Source organism: Ochotona curzoniae, unplaced genomic scaffold (assembly GCF_017591425.1).
Source record: "Ochotona curzoniae isolate NIBS_2020 unplaced genomic scaffold, NIBS_Ocur_1.0 contig_883, whole genome shotgun sequence".
NCBI classification, from domain to species: Eukaryota; Metazoa; Chordata; class Mammalia; order Lagomorpha; family Ochotonidae; genus Ochotona; species Ochotona curzoniae.
This window is the reverse complement of record NW_024466599.1, coordinates 60,962,996-60,989,326: the sequence shown is the minus strand read 5'-3', so window position 1 is coordinate 60,989,326 and position 26,331 is coordinate 60,962,996. Positions and strand designations below refer to the sequence as shown.

The 26,331-nt window shown below is 37.4% G+C and overlaps 1 protein-coding gene across 1 annotated transcript in view; it reads right to left on the bottom strand.

Moving 5' to 3' along the window:
- Positions 1 to 697: 697 nt before the first annotated feature.
- Positions 698 to 26,331, bottom strand: part of LRRTM4 (leucine rich repeat transmembrane neuronal 4) — a 627,516-nt gene continuing 601,882 nt past the window's right edge. Inside the window, exon 3 of the mRNA XM_040993630.1 lies at positions 698 to 1,050. Within this exon, the coding sequence (XP_040849564.1) occupies positions 829 to 1,050 (222 nt within the window). The 3' untranslated portion in view covers positions 698 to 828. The remainder of the gene's footprint in view (positions 1,051 to 26,331) is intronic.

Below are 26,331 nucleotides of genomic sequence, written 5' to 3'. Positions count from 1 at the left end.
CTGGTGCACGTGGGAATAACTGTTGATCCTTCTTAGCTGAAGATCTTCACAGCTGTGTCTTTCATAACTCCACACAGTGTGGGCTGCCAATGGGGGAAGAAAAAAAATTTCGGACTCTTTATATCGTGTCCAACATGTATCTTGGAGAGGCATTCACCAGGACTTATGAATTTTCATTTTCATGTCAGTAGTTTTGTGAAACATAACAGCTGACCCTTTTCTTTTTCGGTCTGCAAAATAGCAAATTTTCTTTTGGCAGAAACATAAGCTTTAATTGCCCATGTGGAGAACTGGAGATAGAATCACTCGACCAGGATAATAAAAGTAGAAGCAAACAAAACAAGAACGAGCATTTTAAAGAAAAAAATGAAAATAAAAACATTGAAAAAAAGTCTGTGAGCGTTGCACACACCGAACAAGGAAAACTGTATTGTCTCCCCAAATTCCCTCCTCCCCCGACCCCTTTAGTTGCCCCATGTGGTTCTCCAGCCCAGGAACCATGCAGTGTAGAAAAATCAAATATACAAACCTATCGATGGCTAGGGTGAAATCTATTTTTATAAGAACTTGACACTCTGTTACTATTTACATCCGGGAGCATTTTTGTCTTATATTTTAAAGCAAAGAGTGTTTTGTAGTTCTCCCGGTTATGCAGCAAGTGCATCCGCTGCCCCTTTGAAGCAGTTTCTTCTTTTCTCTATGTCATAAATGCTTTGACAGAAACAATGAGCTTGCAGAACTGTGCGATTTGGGACACCCCATCCTCCCTTGAGAAGAAAGCCCGCCCTTTCTGCCAGCGAGTTCCCCAAGCAGGAGTGGACTTCCGCATTAGTTTGTTATTCTCTCCAGGTAGATGGCGGGCGCTGCCGACCTGGCAATGGTGGCGATGAAGCTGTGATCTCGACCCAGCTCCAGGCTCGGGCTGTCGTCCTGCTCGGGAGATACTGTCTCATAGCCCTTGTTGACATGGAGCGGCTGGTGAGCCTGGCAGTAACTGATCACGGGCTGGTCATAGCTGTAATACGGCAAGGGCTTCACGTGGTGAGGCATCTGCCAAAGAGAAACAAACACGGATTGGTTGATCGTTAAACTGCTTTGGAAAGAAAAAAAAAACCTCTGAAAGTACACATTTGTTCTCTAGGAGCTGTTTCAAATAAACACTGATTCACTCATCATAAACTTGTAGCAATAACCATTTTAGTACTGTTTAGCTCACTTGGTACCACACACAGTTTTTGTACCAAACAATGCATTCATCTTACATCACTTCGTACATGCTTTTTGAAGTATCCCCAAACTTTGTATATATAAAATCAAACACAAAATGTTTCAACATTTATTTTTCATTGAAGGGATTTCTATATTGCCAAAGTAAATGCTCATCAATATGGTATTTTAAAATATGCTTTATGTATCCACACATTTGAATGCAGACATTACAAAGATGGGCAGGAGTTACCTGCTGTTGTGGCATGGGATGTTATTATGTGGAAAATGTTAAGGCGCAAATGAGTCTGTATTATCATTTGTAAATATATACATGACACATAGACTATATAGAATTACACAATTCATTTCTCACTTATACTCTTCATTTCCGACAGTTGAAATATATATTGTTGGCTGTATAAGTAATTTATTTATTAAGTCTTATAGATTATTTCCAGCAATTCATGACTTGTATCTTGATTTAAATAATGGAATAAAACACATTATTATGTTTTTAGTATGTTATTTCTTTTTATGCTAACAAATCAAATATGCACCAATTGTTACTGTAAAAGACCTGGATGATAGTCTATGGAAATTCCCTTATAGAAAAAGCAATAAACATATTAGTTATATTAATTTTGATTCTCTGAGCTGTGTTTTATTAAGCAACACATTCCTAATAAAGAAAAATGAATCCCAAAGTTTGAAAAAGGAGATTGCTTAGCTCTTGCTCTCATGCTGAGTTCTGTCTTGACCTTCTGGCTCCAACCTGACCCTGCTGGTGGACAATCTACACAAAATGAAGGTGTGCACGCCTCACTGCCCAGGAGCTAGAGGGTGTGGCAGCGTTTAAACAACTGTCTCACTTCTGTTTTGTGATCTAGGTGGTGGGGGCGCTGCAGACTGCATTTCCCGACCTGCAGTTCGCGTGGAGGGAGAGGGAGAGGCTTAGGGCAGAGAGTGGTTTGTTCCTGTTATAGGTTTCCTTTCTGTTTCTTCTTGTTCCCAAACAACACTGTACATTGGCTGTCCAGTTTATACCTATTTATGCAATAACAGGCAATGCTCCTTTGCCAACTTCCCAGTACTGGAAGCGAGGGGTTTAGCTTCATCGAGCTCTTCTTCTATATGTTGTTTGTTTCTATCTTCCATGCACTTCTAAATATTTTTCTTTTTCAAATTTTATTTTCTTATAGTTTTTTCCCCCATGTTTCCCTTCACGTGCTCCAATATCATTCCCTAAATTTTCACAATAGTACTAGTCTCTTAGAAACAGCTACAAGATGAACTTTCTGCTATTTAAATGTATCAGGATGTGGTAGGTATAGGCAGAGGTAGAAAAATTTAGTATCATGCTGTTCAGGTGTATTTACATGCTTCAAAATGGAAGTCTATTTGATTCCGAAGGAGAGACATGTACTGTGATGTAACTCTACTTCCTAGCGTGCTAGTCTCTGTTACACCATTCTGTCACAAGCATATGTATATAACTGATTACCTGCATCTATTTATTTTGTATTTGCATAAAGGCTCTCTTGTATCAGAGCTAACTTACTATCGTCTTCCTATTGGGACTGGGTTATTTCTCTTTTAAGGATTCCTACATCTCTGTTTTATATCCCCAGACTCAGATGCTATTGTATTGGTAACTACTTACAGGACCTACTGTCTTGCGACACCATGACACTATTTTAGCCTTTGTCTTCACAGCCATTATATTATATCTAATTGGTAATTCTCCATAAATTTTTAAATAAAAAAAACATACATTGCCTCCTGACTGGATTATATCTGATTTTTTTCTGTCAATTAAATTAAACATAATAAAAACAATTAAATTGTTTTACTTTATAATTTTTAATAGAGAAGTGCCAGAGTTTTTATGGCTTAATGGGTCTGTAAGAAGTCAATCAGCTTTAATTCTAAGTAAATTCAGCAAACTTAGTTTCACAGGTTATTCCTCTGCTACTATTAGTCACACAAATGTTTTTCAAGCTAAAGCTAGTGTTTTCTTGCTGATATTTTTGTAAATGTAATTTTGAGAAAAATTCACTGTAGGTTTATATGAGAATTATATATTTGATGTCTATGCTTAGTAAAGTAAAAGTCACATCACATTTTTAAAAATCTAGATTAAAGCAACGTTTTCTATATAAGACCACAGCTCAATAATAGCTGATAAAATCAATTTACTTAATTCAGATAAGGATTTACAAAATAAATGAACTAGAATAGAAAGTATCAGAGTATATGGTAAGTTTTGTTGGTTCAAACTTCTGTGCATGCATATTAGTGTTATATTGAGTCACATTGTGCCTAGTTATTCAAATGGCATGATAGAATTTTTTTTTATTTAAAAATGTTTTTAATCATTAACTATTTGAGAAGCAGACAGAGAGAAAGTGAAAGTTCCAATTTTTGTTTGTTTGTTTGTTTGTTTTATTTCTGTAAATGCATGCAAAAGCCAGAGCTTGGCCTGGTGGAATTGAAATCAGGAGCTAAGAATTCAACCCAGATCCCATATGAATGACAGGACTCAGGTCCTTTGGCTATCACTACTGCTTCCCATGTGTCTACATTAGCAAGAGGCTGGAATGCAGGAACCCTGCAGTGGAACACAGGCATCTCAACTGGTGTCTGGATAACAAAGCCAAGCATGAGCTCCAGATCACAGGCCCTTTAAAGGGATGGCAATGGTGTGGATGAATTCCAATTTTGCTTTTGCTGAGTTATTGTTTTCCACAATGAGTTGGGAAATTAAACCCATAACGCTTTGATTTGAAGAGGCACATTTTTTAATGCAAAGCAAACATTACTTTCAGCAAATCTTTTAAGAAATAGTACAGAATAGAAGTTCTCATCAAGCAAGATGAGAATATCATAAATCTTTAATGTATTATTCTGTTCTCAAAGAAAGATTGGAAAAAAAAAGCACAGCCTAAATAGAAATTTTGGTTTATAGAGAGATGTTCCAGCTATTAGGCATTAATTTTTGTGATGATACGAAGTGCAAGAATAGAGAGTAAACTAACAGTTCCAAATTACTAGATATTAAATATAAAGTTAGGTCACATCCTGCCTCAATCCAAATATCCAGATTTAAAAAAAATCTTATTAATTAGATCTTTCTATAAATCAGTATACAACCAGACAAAAACTGTTTGTCAGCAAGTTCTATTTTATCAATTTGAAAATAATTTTACAATGTGTCAGATAAGTAGAGATACATGGTTGGTGTCATGGGTCATCAGAACTCTGTGAAAGTGGAGAAATTGAGCCAAGGCTTTGCTCTGACATTTTGGCAGGATACAACTGCGGTGAAGAGCCTTCCTAAGAGAGATGTAGTACACTTCGTTTTTGCTGTAATAGGTGGAGTAGCATAGCTTGAAAGCATCACACAAATTTTAGCAGCTTCCAAATGACAGTAACATGCACTAATTATGGAACATATGTCCCACACATTCATTGAAAAATCTAACTTACTCTTTACATTTGCCAAATTACTACCTGGCATCAAAGTCAACAGTAAGTGAGCTGTGGTTCTGCCTAGTGTCTTATGGCAACATGGGTAGTATTTCTCCCATCACTGCAATGGCAGATACTTTAAGTCCACAAGCAAATTTGAGCATTAAGTGTGCGAGAATTTCAGTAGCTTATAGACTTTTCTGCACAACCAGGTTAAGCTTATCTGAACGTTCTTGAAAGCCCTTAAATTCAATCTAGAGTAGGAGAGAACAAGTTCATGGTAATTGTCTTCAAATTAATCTGAGTTAAATATCGTGAGAGTTGTATTAACTACAGAACTTTAGGTTTAAATAGAATACCTTTCTGAACTTAGAAAATTTATTTTGTGCCAAGAGTTGGACTTGTTTATTTATTGTTTTGCTGAGAGATCTGAGGCAGGCATAGAATCTCTTGCAAGGCAGAAACCATCAGAAAGCCCTCCTCCATGAGCAAAGGCAAGAATCCAAAAGCCAAGTAAATTAGCCAGCTTTGAAAGGATATCTGAGAGGTTTGTTCATTTACTCCTAAAATCTACTCTTAAGGGCACCATGTAATCAACTGAATATGTAGTTTCTGAACAGCCAAGAGACTGAGGTCTAGTACTTTATAGTAATAATGTACAGTACATTAACCAGCTTGTTCCCTGTGTGTATCATTGTTTCTTTTTCAGTAGTCAAAACAAAGTACCCTTAAATTCCACTTAATGTGGATTTGGTATTTTTGTAAATGTGTTCTCTGAGCTTTCCCAAATGGTCCCAGTGTTCCAGCAGTAGTCTGATGGACTCCACTCCAGAGCACAACACCATTTAAGGATGTTTTCATTAGCATGCTTCACTACTCACTGTCTGCACTTTATTTACAGATAATGGGTGTTTTATAGAGAATAAAGAAAAGACATTGGCGGCATATATTACATAACATACTGAAATTCTGCCATTTGCTTCACAATAGGATATACATACTTTAACATTAATCACTTTTAAACTTTCCTTTTACAGAAGCTTACCTTATAACATATTCTGAGACAGGTAACAAAGAAGCAGAGCCATTATTATGACTAATTAAAAACCATGCCAATCCTCTTGAGTTCCTTGTGACTCCTTGGAAAATGGGGACAGTAGTGACACCTCATTTACCATGTTAAATTTCAGATAGCCTTAGACATGTACCTTGCTTTTTGAAAAAGAAGGAATGCATTGAAAGGAAAAAAGTCACATTCCACTCTTAATCAGTGCTGTCTTTCCTTGAAATGCACCTTGCCTTTTGTCTATTGGAAGAGGAGCAGACATGAGTGGGTCACAGGGTAGCTCAGCAGCCGAAACTTTCAGTCTGTCTTAGTGCATTAAGAAGCTTGGAAACCTTAGTGTACATTCAGGTTTTTTTAAAAAATGTAATTTATCCTTTCCCCAGAATATGTTTTTCTTTCAACACCTTGGAACAAATAAAAGCCAACATTACTCTTCTGAAATACAGGGGCTGTAAGTGTGAGAGACTCAAAAAGAAGTCACGAAAAGTGAAGTTTCTAAAGCTTCAAAGAAAGGACAAAACTGCAGTGGTATGTGGGGAGCTTGAAAAGTTGCTAAGTAATTCGGGTCCTATAATTATATATCTATAAAATTTATATTAAAAATGAAAAATGAGCATGTCTATATAGTAAATGTGACACCAATATGAAATGGCCTGCTGATATACGTGATCATGAAAGGCTTTTGAAGCTCAGTTCGGTTATGAGCTTGAAATTCCAATATTGTTAACCTTCTTTTCTCAAAGGTGTTAGCATTAGTTTTAAGTAGTTTAAGAAACCGATCATTCTAAAATTACCATGAACTATCATTAGTCTTATTTATTCACTTTTCATGAACATTGTTCATATTTCTGTATGAGTTCTTTCTATTGAAGTCATAAAAACTTGATTTCCAATTTCCTAAATGACATTTGGTCTCTAATTTCTAGAATTACAGAGTACTATCTCACCACTCAGACCATTTAAAAATGCCATCATCTAAGTTCAGATGAAGAATTCAATACAGTTGAATTGCTTAATGAAGACAGACATTTGGTTTATTGGAAGTAAAACTGATTTAAAAAGAAGGGCGAGAGCATAAATGAATATATATCTTTTACTTCATTCTATGTGTTACATTATTGTATGATAAGAATATACAAGGTGTAAGCCCATGTAAGCAACTTTAGATAGTGTTTTCTTTTTCTTAATCTAGAAATTTTGATTAAAGCTGATAAAACTTCAACTCATTTAGTTGAATAAAAGAGAACTTAGCTGGCTCCTGCAGTAAAAGAGAAGATTTAACTGCTAATAGGAGGGCACAGAAGGGCAACACTGAACCTCAGGAATGGCTGAACTCGCCTGGCAGCAAGTTTCTCTGCAGTAAACACCCCTAATCATTTTAGCTCGTTATCTTCATATTCTGACTGCCAACCAGATTCCCATGCTTGAGCAAACACTGACTGTCACAGCTCCCAACCTTTATAGGTTCCAAACACAACTGAACACACCTGGGGGATTCTTTCCAGTTCCTGTCCTCGCTAGATGGAGTCTACTTCCCTGGCCTTGAAGGCAGGCTGGTCTTGTGACCTCCCTTCGCCACCGAAAACATGACAGTAATGCTCTAGGTGTCCAGGAACCCAGTCTAGAGGGTCACCTCATAGCAACACGCTCAGGCTATTCTGCCAGAGGACAGAGTGTCAGGCAGAGTAACTCAGGCACGGCCATCTGTCAGCCACCCTCACTATCCCCAGGAACTCAGAGCAAGCGCATGGGCCCAGGAGCCAAAGCACAGAGGCCTAACATGCACAGACACACTTAGCCAAGCCCACTCATGTTATGCCCCCAGCCTGCACAGACCCACAGATTCAACTATGCAACTATGCTTTTAACTACAATTTTTTTTTTTTTTGGAGAGTTTGAGTCACATAGTAAAAGCAATATAGTATCTTCTACTGCCAGAGATGGACTGTCCCATTTTGTTCCTGATGTCACTGTTATAAACAGATGAAAAGATATTGATGATTTCATGTTAGTTGCTTATCATCAGAATTTTTCTAATAATACTTACAGTAGTCAAAAACTGAGACAGGCTGGTCATGAGGATGGAATCATAAAGAGAATGGGAAAGTAAAGACTCCATTGGGGCAGTCACACCCTATATGGCAGTGCCACGGTGTCAATCCTGGCTCTACTGCCAAACTGAACTTGCCACTAGGATGACCCCTGGGAGACAGCAGGCAAGGGGTTAAAGTATGTAGGTAACTGGCAGCTTCTTGGAGCTCCTGATTCCTGACTTCAGCCCAGCACAGATGTGGCTGCTGAGGACATCTGGGAGAGTGAACCCAAATACTCCCCAGGTAGGAAATCTCTCTTACTGCCTTTCTAATCATAATAATAAAGCAAATACTTCAGAAAAGATGCCCAGATAATAAAGACTTTGACTATTGTGATGATCAGAACAATAGAAGCTTCCACAGAAGCAAAGAAACAAAGAACAGAAGTATTCCTCTCAGGTAGAAAATGCACCTCATCCCATAAGATATCATTAGGTGGAAATTTTATGAACTAATTTTAGGTCACATGTGTATCATTATACCATTACTTTTATTCAATCAATTTATGTCACCTGACCTCATGCCAAAGATACTGAGACATGGGACCTAGTTGTAAAACTGTTAAACACACAAATTTCTGTCTTCCCTGTTTCAAGTGAGAAAATAAATTTAATAATAAAAAATTAATAATAAATTCCCACTGATTTTGGAATAAAGGAATCTGAATTCAATTGTTGGACTGAATTATCTGATCCAATTCCACAAGGAAACATTCTTTCTTAAGAGCAGACTTGCTTCATTAAAAATACTAATAATGTAAGCAATTTCTATTAATTAGAAAGTAAAACTCACTATGACATGAAATTATGTATAAAATGCTAAATTGCTCATTTGAAAATGTTATTTCAAAAACTTTGAAAGTAGATTTTAATCTTATCCCAAAAATGACAAATCGATAAGGTGATGGGTATGTTAATTAGCTTGACTGATAACATACATATCCCATACATGCATAAAAGTAGTATTTGTCAATTAAAAATAAAATAGCTAACCAAAAATACTTTGAGCTCTAAAAAGGAATAAATATTGTGAATTATGTGAATTTGAGCTCTAAGCTTTGATAACTAACTCTCCAATTTACCATTCAAATTATTCAGTTTGTTGGTGTTTAGCAACACCAAATGTCCCCAGTAAGAGAGAATGGCTTAAAGGAAAATGTTGCTAGCATTTAATTCAGTGCAGCTGTAGGAAATGTTGACTTGAACTGCAAAAGATTGTTCACAGACCATGAAGCGCCCTCAGGATTGGTGAGGAAGAAAGGGAAGATACAGACTTTTTCCCTTTTAAAGTTTCATTTTTAGTTGCTAAAGGATCAAGGTAGATATTTATGGGGCAGTATATGACACTAGGATCTATGTTCACAATGCTGTATCACTAAATCAGACTAACAAATCCCTCAACTCACATACTTATTATTTTTTGGTAATGAAACATTTGAAATCTACTCTTTTGAAGGCATGGCTTTGAGTTATTTATTGTCTGGCCACGAGTAAAATCCAAGAGAACCTTGGAGGTCCAAGGGAGGGGGACCCTGAATGTCACCCCCAGTCTGTACATCATATATAACACCAAGGACAGTAAAGGGGCCTTCTAAGGAGATGGGAATGACAGGTGTTTAGCCTGGCGGTTATGCCCTTCCCTGTTACGGGAGTAACTAAATTACATTCCCAGCTCGAGCTGCTGAAGTCAACTTCCTACTAATGCAGATCCTGTGATAGGATAGCTCAGTGGCTGGGTTCCTGCCCCTAGTGAGAGATCCCTGCATCATTTGTCTGGCTCGTGGCAGCTCCAAGCATTTCTGACCCCAGCATATGAAACAAACTTCTCCCTTACTCGATCTGTCTCGAGCTCTCTCTTGCTTCTCTCCCCACCAACCTTAAAATCAGCTGATTAATTAACAAAAAAATTTTAAGAAGTCCATGCAACCTATGACATTTTGATACTTCAAAAGCACAAAAGACCTTCCTGCCTAAACAGTGGCTATAATAGGAAAGATGAAACTTCCACAATAAGTAATATTCACAAACTCAAGAGAAAAAGCCCAAAATCCAAGACATGATAGCAAATGGGAAAATACACTAAAAATCAATAATGATTGAAGCAATTCAAAATGTTTTCTGATATGAATTTGGTCATTTACTTTTGCTTAGAAATAAATATTCAGTATTCAGATATTTTTGGATGAAAGGACAGTAGCAACTTACATATTTATGCATTTTTATTATGAATAAAGAAATCATTTCAAAAAATCTATGGAAAATGGGATTAAAAATTTTATTTGGGGACAAATAAACTTAGAATCCATGCATAGTTTTTTTCACAACACATATTTGCCATGAACTCCCTAAAGAATTCTCATAGAAAGTTGTATATGAAATACATATTACCAAGCCCAATGGATTTTTTTTATATTGACTGTATTATTCACATCATTTTAAACTTAAGTTCTGGCAAAAGTTATTCTGTAGCACTTGCTTTTTTCTCAATCTGTCCTTGCTGAAAGGTGGGCATGTGTACTATTTGTGCAGTTACGCTTGTCCAATTTTTGGTTTTAAGTCAGTAGAGTGATAACAGAACAGCCACTTGCGTTGTGATAGCTCTCCTAGCAGGATGAGCTGTCTATGAGGTGTCCTGAGAGTTGATTAAGTTAATGAATGAGATACTAGCAGTTCTTTGAAGTTAGCCTTGATTCCATTAACTGTGAAGCTTATTACATTAGCAGCACTCTCAGCATTCAGTGAGGTTTTGAGCTAATGAGCTGGATTAATTAGCTGGTATTAATTTCCAAAGGCTTTTCTTCCATAGCTCTGGACCCTGAAATAGGAACAGTAAGGTCTCCCCAATAATGCTCGGTAAGCAAACATCCTATTTAAACAAGTTTACCTCCCAAGTATTTACGTAAATTAAAATAGATGATGGAATCTTAAACCATGTATCTTTATCTTCTACAAAGTAAAATTGAGTGTTTATGAAAGATATATTTTCTTCCTAAAACAAAAGGTAATACTCATTAGAGGGAACCAAATCCTCTCCTGAAAAATTAAAATGATACAAAAATAAACAAAATTGATCAACTCTAAAGAGATTCTATTTACACCATTTTGTTTTAATTCCAGCTTAGCAATTTGGGATAGGAAATGAAAGTAAGAGGTGTAATAAACAACATTAGATACATTTTCTTTCATATTCAGGTTTCCCAATGTTCATCATAGTCTATTCTAGTTTCCCCATGAGTTTATATAGTACTCTGGATTAGAATAAACCACATATAACGTGTACCTTGTTGTATGCTAAAACATGTATCTTTCCTACGAAGTATAACTGACTTACTTGTCCCTCTGGAATCCTCTCAGTATCCAATTTAATAATGTACTGGACCTTCATTAAAAGCTATACATTGCTTAACTAATGTAAAATAATTAGATAGTGATTGAATTTCTTACAGTGACATACTTTTATAGAGAACAACTGCATATTCAATGGTAAAAGTTTAGAACTAATTGATAGATACTCAATGAAGAATGTCCCAGAAAAATGTAAGCACATCTAATGGAATGAAAGGTGCTTTATACAAAGAACTTAGGAAGAACTGACAAAAGGAGACTGAACTGACTGTATTTCAGGTCTGTGTTTTAGTACGCATAATCAAAATCGGTAAAGCTGAAAGAGGATCCCAGTGTTCTCTAAAATAATGTTCTCAATGGATCCCAAACAAAGAGTTGGACTCATGCAACCTTGGTACTTGGAAGTCAGAACCTCCAGGTGTGAGTGCTGAAGTCAACATTCAGGTCATTTAGATCAAACACTGTCTAGCAGGATAAAAGCCCAGTGACCTTTTAGCAAAGATCTTACAGGATACTCTGGCCAATGAAATTGCCCTGGGCACATAATGGCTAATAGTGCAAGACCCAAAAGAACCTTGGTGATTTTGTGAAACAGGTTGGGTTCATGAGTCATCTAATGCTGAATGTGTGGCCACTCTGTTTCCTTCCTATGCCCACACCCAGCCAACGAAGAAATTAAAAATAAGCCTTCTTTCTATTTCTCAGTCACACCATGCTTTTCCCTACTCCTGTTCTTTCAAACTCCACATTCTCTATACCTGGGGCATCCTTCCACTTTGAGAAAGGCTATGTTGACCTGACAGGTCTGAACTTAAATGTTATGTTTCTAGAGGGGCCTTCCATAACCACTTTATCTAAAATGCCACCCCACTCTAATTCACACATGTAAGCCATTCTGTGTTTCAATTCTCTGTTTATATCTCTCACAGCATTTCTTAAAATAGCAAATATCCTTGAGGCTGTATATCTCTGCTCATTTACTGTTTTGGCCTGAAGTGCCAAGGTGTCAGAAAACATTTCTGGGTGGTTTTTCTCTGGCATGCTTAAAATGCTTCCAATCATTATACATTAAACGAATGTATGAATTTAACATTACTTGTTCAAGAGTTGGGTTTGATTTGGAAGAGAACTGTCTCAAAATCTGCCTTTTTCCCCTCTCTACTGTCCTTACCCAGTCTCAGCTTTGAATCTCAACCGGGAGCCCTGGATGACAGGCACACATTTTTGAACTACACATATTTGCAGGCCTGCATGGTGATGAGAGCTAAAGATAGTAGAATAGCCAAAGCTGCCCGTGAGCTAAGGAATCTTCCAGCCTCAAATGGAAGCAAATGCAAGCAGATTTTTACCATGTCATGTCAGGGATGCTGCAGTGCCTTTCTGGAGCTGTGTCAAAAGTGCCAGGGAAGTAAATGAGAGGGAGGGAGAGTGTTATCAGGTGGTTTCTGACCAAGCAATGGATGCTTATTAAGTCACCAGATAAAGTGTGACAAGACATGGAGCTTCTGTGCACAGACAGCACTCCTGTTCCCATTGCCACAGTGCATAGCCACACATGTGGCACCTACGCCCTAGTGGGATGTATGTATCACAAAGCTGCTGTTTTCATTTTTCTAAATCATAACACTTTAACTCATTCACAGTGTGATTTGTAAAGAATGAATCCCAGATTCTTGGGTCTTTTAATTTTCTTCACCTCTAAGACCCCAAATTCCTTCACCTCTATATACAGAACAATCGTCAGTATTTTATAATGAGCAGCAGAGACTGACCATGGCCTTGAATGTGGAAGGGCAGGGCATGACTGCAGCTGCTGCTGAAGAACAATCATCCTGTACTGCCCTGGTTCAGAAGCTGAGAGGACTGGAGCACTTCACCTTCCTTTCATGTGTGATTTGGGGTTTCTTCAACCATGCAAACAGCCCTTAAAGCAATTGTTCTTAGCCCTGCTTGCAACTTTGACACAGCCATATGATTTTAAAAATGCTTATACCTGGTCTCTATCCCAGAGCAATTAAGTTAGAAGTTTTGAGTTATTGCTCACACCACACTAGTTTTATATTAACAACCTTTGGTGACTCCAATAGGCAACCAAAGTTGATAGCCTTACTTAATGTTAAACCTAGGCTGTGTTTTTTTTTTTTTTTTTTTTTTTTTTCGTTTAAAGATGTAAGTCTGACAGGGAGTACATAATCATTTGAACAACTGCCTTTTCCTAAGAAAGTATCAAACCTGGAAAAAAAGCAAACTATCTCAATCAGCAGTCACCAAACATGAAGTACAGATGTGTTTTTGAATCTCCTGTTAAACTTCCATTTTTCCTAATTTTGGTTCATTAGTACTAATTATTTTGGCTCACCAATTTGAGCCTTTTCATTTTGGCCCGTTCATATGCTCAGTGGTGATTATATTGCCATCCTGTTAGTTATCATCAATTTGGTTACATACATACTCTACTCTCATCAAAAGTTAGGTGTAATTCAGCTGGATAAGTTTAACTACCATGATTATGTACATGTTTTCTAAACAGCTCCTTGTAGGTGAATTTACCTTCCCTTGTTGGGGAAGTACCCATAAGTGTTCAGTCAACTGGAGAACTCCTTTGGCTAAACATTTTCACAATGTATTCCTTTTACTTTTAGAACGTAATTTAATTTACTGGGACAGTAGTAATGGCCCATTCCACTTTGCACTACAGGAAACAGAGGATATTTTTAACTACTTAAAAGCTAATAAAGACTCCCACTGTTGAAAAATATTCAAACCACCCAATTACTTCCATTAAGTGATAAATTTAAAAGGAAAGAAAAAGAAAACATAAGTAATCATTAATGATGAAGAGAAACTTGGGGAAGGATCATTAAATTTATCATTGCTTTAAAACAAACTGATGCTTATATGCATAGGGGGCTATAAATGGGTGCCCTATAATACCAGAAATAGTAAGAGTCAATACATAATGGATGAAATTAGCCATCTGTGATAATAAATCATAGGGAGAAATGGCCTGTATGTGCAAAATCACAAAGAATTGCTTGAAGGAGCTATTCTGTTGTCCTCCATCAACCATATCTAATTCTAGCTGCTGTCAAATCTCAAAGCCTATTTACTTACTTGTTACTATCCTGATTTAACATGTACTACAAGGTAAACATGTTTAATATTTCCTAGCACTATATACCATTAACTCTATAAAACATTTTTGTTAATTTCTATTTTAGAATGAAGCTAAGTTGGGTAACTGGATTATTTGAAATACTCCAGAGAAATTGGCTAAATCTACTTTGTGTAGAGAAAAAGATCTTCCAGTCCCTGGTTTAATGCTTCAAATGACCACAAAGGTCAGAACTGACCCAATCTGAAATGAGGAACCAGTAGCTTCTTCCAGTGTCTCCCATGTGGATGTAGAGTCTCAAGGAATTGGACCATCCTTTATTGCTTTCCCAGGCTATCAACATGGAGCTTGATGGGCTGAGACACCAAACTGGTGCCTATGTGGGTTGCTTTGCAGGCAGAGGATCAGCTATTTGAGCTATTACGTTGGCCCCATATTTTTCACAACCAACACAAAATGTAACCTCTTCTGAATGTCTAAACCACTGCCACATCAATCCTGTAATTGTTTTCTGCCTCCTTGCTCAAGGTTCTGTTCTATTTCCTTATCAAAAATACCACTGTGAACTTTTAAACTCTTGTTCCATTACTAACTTCTTTGCAATTTGAACTACTACCATGAATACTTGCATCTTCCTCAGCTATTATTATAATTCAAAGGAGTGGTCTTTTGAGTACAGTAGCAGGTTACTCATGACCTACTGCAGAGTCCTAGTTCTACACTGTCCTCTTAGGTTCTTTCCTTTCGGATTTAACCCTGGTCAGTATACTTAATTGAATTTCCCCATCATTCTTTGTAAGTCTATGTGTGTGAAAGTTATTTCTCCCCACTAAGGTGGCTGGGAAAACAGCAGTAGATGCCCAAGTGCTTGGTCTCCTGCCACCTATGGAGGACACTAGAATGGAGTTCTTGGCTCCTGGCTTCAGCCTGGCCTAACTCCCATTACTGCAGCAATTTCAGACTTTAAAGTGGATGGAAGATCAGATGGCCCTGCTCAGACAGAATTCATGTATCTACAAGCTAAAACACCAGAAAATTCTTCCATTTTCCTAAATACAAAAAGAGGTCATATGAGCATACTATAAAATTATTGCTTCCCATAACTGAGGGGAAGAGGCCACAGAATGAATCCTGATTTGCTGGTAAATTCACCTTAGACTTCTGGCTTACAGAACTTTGGGTGTTTAGATCACTCAGCCTGTGGGATTTTGTAACAGTAGCCCAGCAAGACTGTTGGCATCATGGGCAATGTAACAAGACTTTGCATGAAGTGGAAGTTCTTACACTGACAAAACAATTGTGGCAGCAGCTAATGAATCAGTTTTGTGAAAGCATCGTTTGCTCGTCTGTAAACATTCAGAAACAATTTCTTGAGAAAGAGACGGGTGAAATATTGAGATTTCATCATGGAATATAGTTGGAATATAAAGACTTTAGTGTAATTTATTTGCTTGTTAATTGTGAACTGATGGGAGGAACCCAGATATATTTAGTCTCGCACTGCAGTGATGGTATCCCAACTACTTGAGCCATTAACCATCACTTTTCAAAGTCTAGATTAGCAGGAATCTGGTATTGGGGTCAGAATCATGACTTGAATTCAGGTACTCTGATATGGGATATGGGCACTCCAAGTGGTATGTGATGCTCAATGCTTACCCCCTCTTTTTCTTATGATATTACCTTTAGAGGGTCATAACCACTGAAAAAGCATCCAGGTTACTCCAACTTGACTCACGTGTTTGCATTGCAAACTGATTTTTCTCCTGATCACCTGCCCATCACTTGCTTTGTAGTTAGAGAGGTTTGTTATGTAGCTAGATGCCCTCTACAAGTTCCTTGTTAACACAATTTTGATTAGTATCAATATTTGTGAGGGACCTATTGCAAGTAGAAGGGAGGGAGAAGCCAGTGCATTTACCCTTTGCCACTCACTCTGACTTTGTTATAATCCTGGAGTGGCTGGTTTCTGCCACAGCAGCAGCTGTCAGCCAGGTGAAACTTTGTTTCCCAGGGAGTGTATGACAATATCTGGAGACATTTTTGAGCGTGAAGACAGACGTGATGGTCATCTCACAGTTAGAGCTCAGGCATCCTGACAAGCCTGCTACAATGTACATGGCACTTCTCCCTCTCCCCATCCCTCCCTCTCCAAGACCCTGCCCCCAGAAATAGTTATCTACTATGAAGTGTCAAGGGTGCCACTGTTGGACAGCCTGTGCTACAGCTGTAGCTCCTGTTACACAAACACTTGACCCAGGTTCCTCTTTCACAGCTGTTGTTTCCAGAGGATGTGATAACACTCTATTTTCACTTTGTCCCTAAAAGCCAAGGGAAAAGGATAATAACATTTTGCTGTTGCTATTGAAATTCTCTCCTAACATTAACAGATGCTTCTTCAACATTGTTCTTCTTTGTATAAATTTCCTTTTCATCAGACACTTGTTGGTTAAAATGCTTAGGTGTACAGTTTTTCCTTCTGGGATTCTAACTGACATGAAGTATAGGCCCATATTTGGCACTTAATATATGTATTTTATACCACATTCAGTATGCTTGACTTAGAGATTAAAAAAAAAAACTTCTTTCATCAGTATGGAGTCACAACATTTATTGAGTGATATCTCTGTACCTCAATCCTTAGTAATGCTTAATTAACTCCTTTAGTATTCAAGAGTTCCAGAATACAAGTGCTAATATGATTCCCCTTCAAAAGATGGTAACATTGAGTCATGATGTGAACTTACTTGACCAAAGTTGTATACTGAAAAATGGCTCTTGTGATTTTCTACCTGACTCTATGTCACCCAGGCATTCGGTCTTCAAAAAATAAACTACAATAGCTACTATAAAGAATGCTCTCCTGACTTATTCAAATGTGAATCAAGAATACATTTTCAGAATGGCATCCAGGTCAACTCTTAAGGGTTTCCTATGCTGCCAGTCCGCATATCCTTTGCTATTTCCCCCTTTCCTTTACTCTTCTTTCCTTATTTCACTCTGCCTCATTTTTCTTTTCCTTTTCTTTATTCTTGCATGCCTGTGTATCTTTTCACATCGGATCTTTCCTTTCCTTGCTTTGCCTTGGGAATCTAAATGTTAAAGTGTACTAGGTTCAGCTTTTATTCAAAATGACACTTAAGTCTTCAGAAACAGAAAACATGCATGAAATATTAATTAAGCCTATTCCTGGGATTTAATAACATCTTAGGCATAAAATCATTTAAACATTGGTTTCTCAAGTGCAGTGAGTTGATATGACAATATAAGCCAATTTCATACGAAATTCATGACATATAATCAATTTGTTCTTAAAAACTATACTTAGGAAATGCAGGAAAAGCAGATTTTAATTTTAGTATGCATTATAAAGCAATATGAACCTTTTTAAAATAAAAGAAACATATATACTTGACAGCTTTGGTTTGAAAATATAGTGCTGATACTTGAAAGTAATAGTTTTTATTCTCTACAAAACTATGACAGAAAAGTGCAGTTATTGCTTTACACACACTAGTTGTAAAGATTGCAACATCTTCCATCTTTTTTCATGACAAATATGTATACTTAATATCTAACGATGAGTCTGGGCAACACTATGATAACTGGTTGCATTTTGGATAAGTGATATAAATTTTTGTCTTAGAATAAATATTGACTTTTCATTAAAACAACGCAGAATTTATAACATACAAAGGACTACCTGGGAATTGATTTATTTTTCAGAGTTGTGAATATTCTCTCTGAAGACATACTTATTTTATTTGTCTAGGGATAGGTTATTCCTAATTCCTGTGACTGATTGAGAGCACAGCATACAAGTAGTTACACTAAACTGACAGATGGAAAACACAGGGCTGGGCATTTACAAATGTAAATTCAAAGTTGGGGCTATTTTTCTCTTAGGTACAAAAGAACAGTCTCAAAATTGAAGAAAAATAAAATTTCTTATTATTCATGGCAACATTCTGTGAATATTGCTGTTTCGGGTTAAGGATGTGAGCTGGCATTTCAAACAACTTACTTAAATGAAAATATGATTCCTCTGACCAGAAACTACTCCTGGTTTCTGAACATTTGAGAGAGATTAATTGCACTTTTCCTTCTTTGTAGTTTAGAGAATGTGCTGGACACATACTATGTTGAAGTTCATGTGAAACGGATTTACAGAAAGGTCATCTGGTTGTATACACCATTTTAATCAGTGATATGTTGGAGTCTGAAAAGGATATCAAGTGAAGCATCTTGTAGTATTGCTTAACAAATGATTGTTTCTCGTGAGCCTCCTCATAACCACCACACTGCAGAGCCTGTGGAGTTCTGAAGTACACATTCCACTTCAAAGCCATAAAAACAAGCCAGGGAAGGCCATTAACATGTCACAAAGCTGGAAGGATCGATCTTGGACTTGGTTTCATAAACTGTCAATGCAATTTAAGGAACTGTTCTGTATTTAGAATAAGTATACCCAGAAAATGCAATGAAACAAAACAACAAGAATCTCCAGTGATCCTCCAACAGATGTTTGGACTAGGAAAATCCTCCTAAAGACAAAAATGAAGAGTTTGATTTGGAAGATACTCAGAATGAGACCTTGGTCTCACTTTGTGTTTTTTCTTGACAATGCATGGAGGCACATTTTTTTTTCTCCTATTGGCAGTAATTGATACTGATAACACCAAATAAACTGAAATCAATTAAATGAATTTGAAATTGAAACGTTTCTGAAAAAAATTTAACTGTAACCACAAATAGCATGGCTAATTTTTCAGAAGCTCATGCCTAAAGTCCTTTGCACCTTTCTCCTTCTAGTGTAGTGCCCATTACATACTAGTTTACTGGAAATGCACTCTCCAGTCTGACTCCAAAATTGCTGAATCTGAATCACCATTTTAATAATTCCCAGTAAGAGAGTCACATTTCTATTGAGGTTTGGGAAGTATTACTTTCAAATCAGTGTTGCACAGCGAACAGCTACCAGAATGGCAGCAATATTTACACTGAAGAGCAGTCCTGGCTCCACCATGCCTAGGTCATAAAATGCATAATAATAGCAAAATAAATGCAAAATAATTTTATTATCTTTTCTTATTTTTAAACTCAGAGTAGTGGCTCCTCCCCACTAACAGCAACAGAATCGACAGCAGCTCATTACAAATTCAGAACAGACATGGAATTGGGTCTGTGGGTTTGGGAACACAGAATCTGCATTTAAATAGCCTGGCTAGTGATTTAGCCATATAAGGTGGCTTAGGGTGGAGCCAAGGAGTCATTAGAATAAATGTCATTCAGAATGAATGACAACTATCTAGAATTATCAAATAAGAAAATGAAAGTTTCAAAGGCACTTAGAGAGAAAATTGTTTTTTTCTTCATGCGCACTGTGTTAAGGTATTAGCAATGGGATTTGGTGCAACGATTAAGATGTTGCTTGAGAGGCCCTCATTCCACATCATCATTTCTAGGTTCAAGTCCCAGCACCTTTCTGATCTACTTTCCTGCCAAGGCATATCCTGGGAGGTAACAGATGATGGCTCACATCCTTTGGTCCCTACTACTCATATGATTGGATTCTGGGCTCCTAACTTCAGCCTGGTGCAGTCTCTATTGTTGGAAGTTAAACAAGTAATGTGGAGGATCTTCTTCCTCTTACAGTTCTGCACACTCCATTTCAAATAAATAAAATATGTAAATGGAGTAGATTTTTCTGTTTTGTCCAGCTTACAAATCATATCCTTCAACATTGCATAAAATCAACCAGCCTCGGGCCTGGCAGGATAGTACAGTGGCTGAAGTCCTCGCCTTGCATGCCCAGGATCCCATATAGGCGCCAGTTCTAATCCCTGCGGTCCTACTTCCCATCCAGCTCCCTGCTTGTGGCCTGAGAAAACAGTCAAGGATCACCCAAAGCTTTGGGTTCCTGCACCCGTGTAGGAGACCAGAAGAGATCCTGGCTTCAGCTTGGCTCAGCTCCAGCCATTGTGGCCACCTGGGGAGTGAATCATCATACAGAAGATCTTCCTCTCTGTCTCTCCTCCTCTCTGTATATGTGCCTTTCCAATAAAATAAATCTTAAAAAAAATCAACCAGCCTCTCTAGAAAAACCTACGTCCCATCTTTTTGTTTGTTTGTTTTTGTCAATCTAAACTCCCATCCTTGTTACCTATATTTTTATTTTCCATTGATTGCAGCAGGGGAACTGCTTTGCAAAGTTCCTGAAGGATAGGATCTATGTCCTTTGTCTATGTAGCTTCCTATCCCCCATCTCGACCTCTATAACTGTGAGACAACTGATGGGACATCCTAAAACACAGTATCTGAGTTAGCTTCTATTTGTTATTGTTTTAACTCCTGGTTTGGAAGTCTTTTTTGTTTTTGAGATGAATAACCACATGTAAAATGCACTGAGATCCTTTGATTAAAAGTGAGCTATACTAAGCATGTCTCTATTCATATCATCGAGCATTAAAAAAATCTACCAACAAAATCAAGAAGGTCTTTTACCTCCCCCCAGTAGTACAATTTGGCATAACATAAAATATGTCTCCATATTTATGCATTTCAATTTCTAATTGTTCCTTGGTCCTTCAGAGAGCCTTTTTTTTTGCATTTTTTAAAAATCAACTCACAGTGGGCTACATGTTCTAGAGTCCAAATGAGTCTTGTCTCTGTGATCCTCAAAATATAGAACACCAGTACATGCTCTTCATTTATATCACAGTTAGCAAAGAGCCCAAGAAATATTGGACTATCTGACTGATAAAGGCAAGTCCTTGTAGCTGTTATACTCCTGGTAAATATCATTCCTATCCTTTTAATGTTTTCACTTTTACAGGTAACCTTCTTCTAACCCAGGTTTTATCCTAGAAAAATTATTAATGCTGACAAGTTGTTGAGAACACAACGATATGATCACAAACTTTTAACCTTCAGCTCATGTCACTTCAGCCTAAAAAAAGTGATTAAAGGAAGAACAAAATGGGCATGGGGGGGAGGGACCGGGTACAGGGGTTAGATTGCTGTTTCAGCTCTTTGGAAATGGCATAAAGTATCAAGCAATGCCGTGACCTTAGAGGATTTTTGTGATTTAATGCAGCAGAAACCACACAGAAGTACAAAAACACAGACTGACTCAAAATTACTCTGGCTGATTTAGATGAGATGGAGGTAAAATTCCACTTACACGACCTTGCATACAGGAATGAGGAATGGAGGTGAAGTGGGGCAGCCCCAAGGGCTGCACACAGAATCCTCCTCACTGTTTTGCTTCCCCTGCATCCTTAAGTAGCTGTCTGGGAGACCTGGGGCCAGTGCTGTCACTTGCAATAGTGTTGACTAGAACACTTCTCGGAACCAGAAAGAAGCCTGTGGGCCCACCTTTGCATTTTGTCAGAGCGTTTAGTTTCGGTCTGGACACCTATGGACCTAGTGCGTTTCCAAGCACGGAGGTGTGCCCAATCCAGCACACAGGGATGACTGTGGTGATGTATATCAGGGATGATTTCCATTCTTCGCCTGGAATGTGTTAGGTCTCTAAATTCAAAATCTGTTTTATCAATAGCCCCTTCACTCTTACTTTCAGAAGCACCCTGTCTCTCCACATGAGCAATGAAGAGAATTGAGGAACATATATTCAGAAAACGTTGAGCAAAGTTACAATCCAGGATTTCCTTATCCCATCAAAAGAAGAAAAAAAATTAACAAAATAAACATTGGGATATAGGGACCAGATATAAAACAAAGGCAAACATTTGTAGCAATCCTATAGGGACGGTGTTAGGTACTGAATGTTTGTGCTTAGCACTCCCTCCACACATGTTAAATTCATGTGTTGAGGTCTTAGCTTTCAATGTGAAGGGCAGCAGACACTTGGGTAATTAAGTCATGAGGACAGAGTGGAATATAATGTGACCCTTCCCAGACTTTCTCACTCTGCTCTGTCTGCTCCAATTTTCCACCATGTGAAGACTCAATGAGCAAATGGCCATTGATTAGCTGAGGAGAGAATCCTAACCAGACACTAGACAATTCTGGCGGCTTTATTTTGCATCCCAAGCTCAGACTGGAGAAATGAATGTGCATCTATGTTCCTTTGTAACAACCTGACTAAGGTGAATATGACAGAAGTGGTGATGGGCTAGGATGAGAGCACTATATTAAGATATTATACGCAGTTGTAACACTGACCAAAGCAGCCTAATGTTTCCCTCAGCTTGACTCAATTTTAATTTGGAATCTTCCAGATCACAGACCTCCGCTCCCTTGCTCTAGAACATTCGTTGAAGAAGACTTGTGCTATAAATCCTATTTATGGCCTTTTGGAATTTAGATCTTGCCAGTTTCACCTGCGAATGCCTTTTTCAAGGATCTGAGAGTTACGTCTCTGAAATGTACTCATGAAGAATGGTGGCGTCCCTGTCTCTCAGTCTCTATTTGATGGTTGAACCTAATGCCCACAGTGAGTCAATAAACACGAGTGGCTGGTCACATGGCTCAATCCCCCTCAACAGATCCTCCACTTCTTTTTACCACTTCACAACAAGACTGAAACATATTCTGTTTTGTTTCAGAAAAGTTGTTTTTAATCCTTTTTTTCTGATTGCTACAGTTTGAAACCTGGTTGCAATAATGTGGAATAAATTCTTAATTTCTGCCTATTTAATTTTGTTCAGTGCAATTTTCTGTTGTCCAACCTTACATCATTTCCATAAGATATGGTATGTAGTGCTGCATATAAAAGTATGCAAACAAGAAAATTCTCATGCTTTTCAGCATAATTTCACGTAGGGGGTGACTTATCATTCTAGAAGTTGAAAGCAACAAATGTTACTTTGAGAGAATCAAAGGGACAAATGGAATTAAAATTAAAAATTAAAATGTTCAAAAATTACATCCAAACAAAAACACACCAATGAAATATGTAAAACAATAAATAATTTAGGCAAATATAAATAGCTAGAAATTCAAAGAGAAGCTAACAATTCCTTTCAGTTTTTGCATAACACAAGAAATAAAAATATAGGACATATTATCTTGAAATCAATGTTTAATTTATTATGCATAACATATTTCTGTAATTCTGATTTTATCAATGCGAAATACATCTTTAATTTAAGAAATATTATAGCTACTCAGAAATAGAATACATATAAGCATATGATGATGTAAAATCACTACTTTCAGAATCTTTAAATTGTTACTGGAAAAACCATCTAAACTGTAGAAGTAGACCTTTGAAGAACACAGCATACAGAAGTTGCTAACTCTTTATTCGAAGTGTATAGGTTCCTGACAATTTTCTTTTAGCTTTTAGTTTTAATCATTCAAAGATGTGTGAGTATGTATATATATATGTGTATATATATATATATATACACATATATATCTGTATATATATCTGTATATATATATATACATGTATTTATATATACATATAATGCATGCTTAAGTGCAGGAAGTTACAGGTTCATAGAGAAACATGATTTAAAAAATACTCATTGCATGCCGATGCATGGTACAATTGGCTAGTCTTCCCCTAGCAAACACTAGAATCTTTTATGGGCTGTTTGGTGTCCTGGCTGCTCCAGTTCCAGTCCAGTTCTGCTTGTGGTCTAGGAAAGCAGCGGAGGATGGCACAAGCAGTGGGATCCTGTACTTGCATGAAAACCCTCAAAGAAGTTCCTTCTCCTGCCTTCATATCGGTTCAGCTCTGTCTGTCATAGCCATTTGGAAAGTGAACCAGTGGATGAAAGATCTTTCTCTGCCTCTCCTTCTCTGTAAGTCTGTCTTTCCAATGAACATAAGTAAATCATTAAAAATAGACATAGGGTGAATAATTTTTATCTCACCAACACAGAGTGAACAACAAACTGTATCGTCATTTAGAAGTCATTGTTACACCTTTATTTTAAAATATGTATTTTATTTATTTGGAAAGCAGAATTAGAGAAAGGCCCTCTATCTGCTAGTTCACTCCTCAAAATGTTCTCAACAGCCAGTGCTGGGCGAGACCTAAGTTAGGAGTCAGGAACATCTTCCATATTTTCCACATTGGTGCAGTAGCCCAACAGGCAACTGGATCAGAAGTGAAGCATCCTGGACAAATGGGATGCCAGCCCTGCAGGTGGCAACTTAATCCATTATACCACAGCACCAGCCCCATTTTTGTTGTTGTTTACTTTTTAAATTTTGGAAAGAAAGAGGAATCAAACAAAACATTTGTTCGAAAAACTGATCTATTGGTAAAAGCATCAGAAAAGAAATCTATGAGCCACATGAATTACTCAAGAATGGATTTAATAAGTTACTGACTGAAATAAAAGGAAAGATAGCCACATTATTATAATCACTTAATTGGTTCTCTGTAATACGTATAAAATATGCAACTATGTTTTCCTTCTGTTCATATGTTCTAAATTATTCAGCAGTGATCATATATTCACTCAACAAATATATAATTGAACTTGTTATTAAATCTAACCCTAGGTGATGCACATCAGACAAATCAGATAAGGTCTCTGCCTTAATAGTTAAGCTAGAGAGTCACAGAGGTATAGTAAGACAGAAATCTATGATGTTACATACCCATGTAGAGGAGCAGGATCTGGGAAGAGGACCATTTTTGATATTAGTAATAGGCAAAAAAATGAAATAACACTTCTGAGTGACTGAAAGGAGTCCAAGGTGATATAATGCCTCTGTGTGTGTGTGTGTGTGTGTGTGTGTGTGTGTGACAGATAGAGGTGGGGGCGGAACATACATGTGAAATATGAAATCAAGATAACAGGGTGAAAACTAATCAGCAATCAATGCCACAAAGAACTTGGGCCCTGAAGATCAAGGGTGCCCTCCTGGCATCATCAGTACCACTTTCTTCTAGCCTCCCAGCTTAGGTTCTGTGACACCTTCTCTATTTTTATTCCATTGCCTTCCTTAATATATCTTTCCCACTCTGGGAGACACTGCCTCAGTCTAGTAACCTGTCAGTTCAACTTTTCAAACAGAAGCATCAGCAAGCAGTCTGTGCCATGCCATGAAGATTCTTTGCGCCTCTAGTTTTAAGATTCTTGTCTCACTGTCTCTGCTGATTCTAAAATATTATACTGTGATATGGCACAAACCTAATCCAGGCTCTGTGTTCAAAGAGTTACATTAAACTAGACTGTGGATTCTCAATAAAATCCTGCCTCCTTTGGCCTCATACTATCAAAATTCCTATCCGTGTTATGCTGGAAGTCCAAGCACTCTCAGACAATTGTTGGTAATATGAGAGAAGCAGTTTTTCCATGCAGGGAAACAATGCTGTTTTCAAATAAATGCAAATGTGCTACATAATTATTGGAAGAATAACTAAGGAAATGATTAATGAATTTATCTTTTACCTAGTGTGACTCAATCAATGCAATATTAATATAACAAATGCAAATAACATGAAATGTTCCAGGTTAGTCACTTTTTAGGTATGATTGCATCATTGTGCAACATCGCAGCCATCTGTCTCCAAAGTTTCTTCATCTTCCCGAACTGAAACTGCACAGTAAGTATTAACCCCTCACTTGGAAACCATCCATTTAGTATCCGTTTTAAAGGAAAAACTAATGTGAGAAATGCCTGAGGAAATTACAGAGAAAATTTAAGCTATGATAATAGTACCTGCCTTTCACTGTGTTCCTTCTATGTGTCAGGCATTATTACTGGGGCACTCTTCCCTTCGTCATTAAAATGATTCCCTGGGTATGTTTTAACAAAGCTAACAGAAATGTTTTTAGCAAAAAATGTTGTAACAAAACTAATTACAGTGCTAGTTAGCAACAATTCAAGATTAAGAATCAGGTTACTGTAGCTACAAATCTCACAACACCACTTCCCATCCCAAATATCTCGTTCTGATCACTTATATCTTGTAAAAATCGCTTCAGTTAAAAAAGAAAAGAAAAGAAAAGCATGGGAAGCTGATTATGAATTCACCAGTCCTGTGTTTGTGAACATTCCAGGTAGAGATGGGAGAAGGATGAGCTTGTGATGTAAAGTATTCAC